Source organism: Rhagoletis pomonella, unplaced genomic scaffold (assembly GCF_013731165.1).
Source record: "Rhagoletis pomonella isolate Grant_MI unplaced genomic scaffold, Rhpom_1.0 Rhpom_scaffold_13816, whole genome shotgun sequence".
Taxonomy (NCBI): Eukaryota; Metazoa; Arthropoda; class Insecta; order Diptera; family Tephritidae; genus Rhagoletis; species Rhagoletis pomonella.
In genome coordinates this window covers 1514-4138 of record NW_023472341.1, presented here as the reverse complement: position 1 = coordinate 4138, position 2625 = coordinate 1514, and the positions used below count along the sequence as shown (strand labels likewise).

The 2625-nt window shown below is 42.7% G+C and overlaps 1 protein-coding gene across 1 annotated transcript; it reads right to left on the bottom strand.

Annotated features, from left to right (window-relative positions):
- Nucleotides 1-212: 212 nt before the first annotated feature.
- Nucleotides 213-2387, bottom strand: LOC118757033 (ankyrin repeat-containing protein kinase A-like). The gene is made up of 3 exons (XM_036491762.1): nt 719-2387; nt 501-629; nt 213-432 (listed from the first exon to the last, which is right to left on the bottom strand). Exons 1-3 carry the CDS (start codon nt 1991-1993, stop codon nt 379-381), a joined length of 1458 nt encoding a protein of 485 aa, XP_036347655.1. The 5' UTR covers nt 1994-2387; the 3' UTR covers nt 213-378.
- Between the last annotated feature and the right edge of the window lie 238 nt (nt 2388-2625).

Sequence of the window (2625 nt, the reverse complement as noted above, 5' to 3'; positions counted from 1 at the left end):
TTTTTTTACGTCACCCGAAATTGACTTGCATGCGTTTGCATTTGATTTCATTGAGCGAAACGTCAAATCACGTCACGCAGAACAAAAATTGGAATTAGGTTAGCTTCATACGCACGCCGTTCAATTTCGGTTGATCTCATACAAGTTGCATGTGTATGAGAAATTTTTGACAATAAATTGGCGGCGTGCGTGAATATTAGGTTAGCCTGTAATAAAGCAGCAATTTTGCGTTAAATTTCATACTTTTTGTATTGTAATGATTTTTGTATATATATATATTTTTATCGTGAGAAGCATTTCTGCACCGCAAACACTATAAAGCGAAATATGGTTGTTGTTCCAGTAGTCAAGTCAACCTCAACGTGAACACATTTGTTTCTAGAAGTCGGTGTATCGCTGCCGTAGGTTTTGACGCTTCGCCACAAAGTTCATCTAGTTGGGGAAAAATAATTGTTTTAAAAACACAAAGGTTCCGTAATAATTACTTGTATACAACTCACTAAACGCGCCTGACGTTTTTCACGACATTGCTCATACTGATTAAGTAAATTGGGACATCGCTGACCGATTAATTCTTCTGTTTCCCAAAATAAGCCAGGCCGATCTACATAACGCAGCAGGAACTCAACCTTATGAAAATAAGTTTATTCATTAATTTCGTAAATATAAAAATTGCATATTGGGTATCAAAATTCATAATTGGAAATAATATCTCTACCTTTCCGCATTTATTTTGTTTGCCTAGAATGCATGCCACTCCATTCTCTGGAAGCTCTTGACCACAGAAGTCTTCGTCATCGTCTTCTGATGCTTCGGCTAGCTGTGGTAAGTCTCCTTCTTCTAGCAGACCGCTTTGTGTGGTGACATTACTTTTATCAAATGAACCGGCAAATGTGAGCGGATGCTCCTTCAAATAATCTTGCGCGTCTTCTATCGTTTTAGCTATGCTGAAAGTACCTTCCTCTTCCACATCTTCCTCTTCGTCAAACTCCATGTCATCTTCAGCCGATGTACCTCGTTGACTACTACCTGACGCATCATCGCCAGCGCCACCAGCGCCGCTGCCCGGGCTACCTCCAGCCTGAGCTGTTTTCAGTTTCTTCTTCTTTTTTGGAATAACCCTATTACCACCGTCGTTTTCCTTAACATCTGGATGAAACCGTACTTTTTTTGAGCGATGATCATGCTCATCTTGGCCACTGGCACCGCCAGCTACGGCTGCTGCTGCTGCCGCCGCGGCGGCGCTAGTGCTAGGACCCAACGAGTATAAAGCCGCCGTCGCGTCATCGACTGTCGCCTGTTCACACTCCGGTGTAGACGAGGCCGATGAGGCTGAAGATGCGGACGAAGTGGAGTTCGTATCGTCTGCTGAGGCTTTCTTATTCGCGCACTCAGCCAGAGTTGTCTCTTTGAGGTTCTTGGAGATCCGCTTAACTTTTGTTTCGAAGACATAACTATTGTTGCTGCTACAATTACTGTTGCTATTGGTGCTGTTGTTGCTACTATTGGAGTTACTTTCGCTAGGCGCCTCTGCTGCATCATTTTCTATATTATTGGAAATGGCGGCATCATCACTGTTAAGAGTGTACGTTTTACCTTCTGCCGCATTGCTATTAACATTGGCGACATTAGCCGCTTCGTGCGCATCATCAACTACAAGCGCTGTTTCTGAATCGTTTGCAATCCCTGCGTTGTGAATGCTACTGCTTTCATATTTACCTTCCACTCGGCAACTATTTTCCAAGACACTACCGCATACGCCATCACCTGCACTCTTCTCAGTCTTGTTTTGTGAATTATTGGAAATTGCAGGAGGGTGATTTTCAGCGTCAGTATCCGATTTTTGTTTATCATTTCTTTCACTAATGCCTTGCGCCAGCGCTGCATTTGCCGTTGAACCCTCACCCTGACCAACGTCATCGACTACACATTTCTTTTGCAAAGACTTGTCCAGCGAGTCGCTGCCAGCGGAATCGTCATTTTTGGCATCCATCCTAAACGGCGCCGTTGCGACAACTCCAAGGGAACTTGTTGTCGGTAACACAAATGCACTGCACCACACCGTGCCTCGATCGGCTGTTCCTGCTACCAACCTGCTTACTGCACTGTGCTGCTGGGTCTACGGCCGGAGGGACGGTTGCACGTAGTACCTCTATGATGCAAATGGTTTTTGGTCAGTGGTTACTTTTCTACGATTCCGACAAAGAGCATACTTCTGCGGCCTTCTTTCGGTAAATTTTTATGTGATTTTGTAAGTAATTTACGTTTCTGGCCTAATTTTTCTTTGATTCATGCAGCAAGAGGTGAAACTTTGTTTGTTTGTTTGTTGATTTATGTTATTGGCCCTGCTTCTAATGAAGCTATAACGCAAGGCACATTAAACAGGTAGTATCAGTAGAGCAAAAACAACATTTGCGTGTATTTTGTTGTTGCTTCTGGTATCGAAAGTGTCAAAAACTGTTCTGAATTTTTTCTTCTAAATCAAAGCGTGCCATGGGAAATACAAAAAATTATAAAAAATAAAAAATTGAAACTGGAAAAAATAAAAATTGATGCAAGTAAATTTGTTTGCTTCTCGAAGCAATGATCCATCCTTTGCAAGGCCCAGTAATCAGCGGTCGTGCT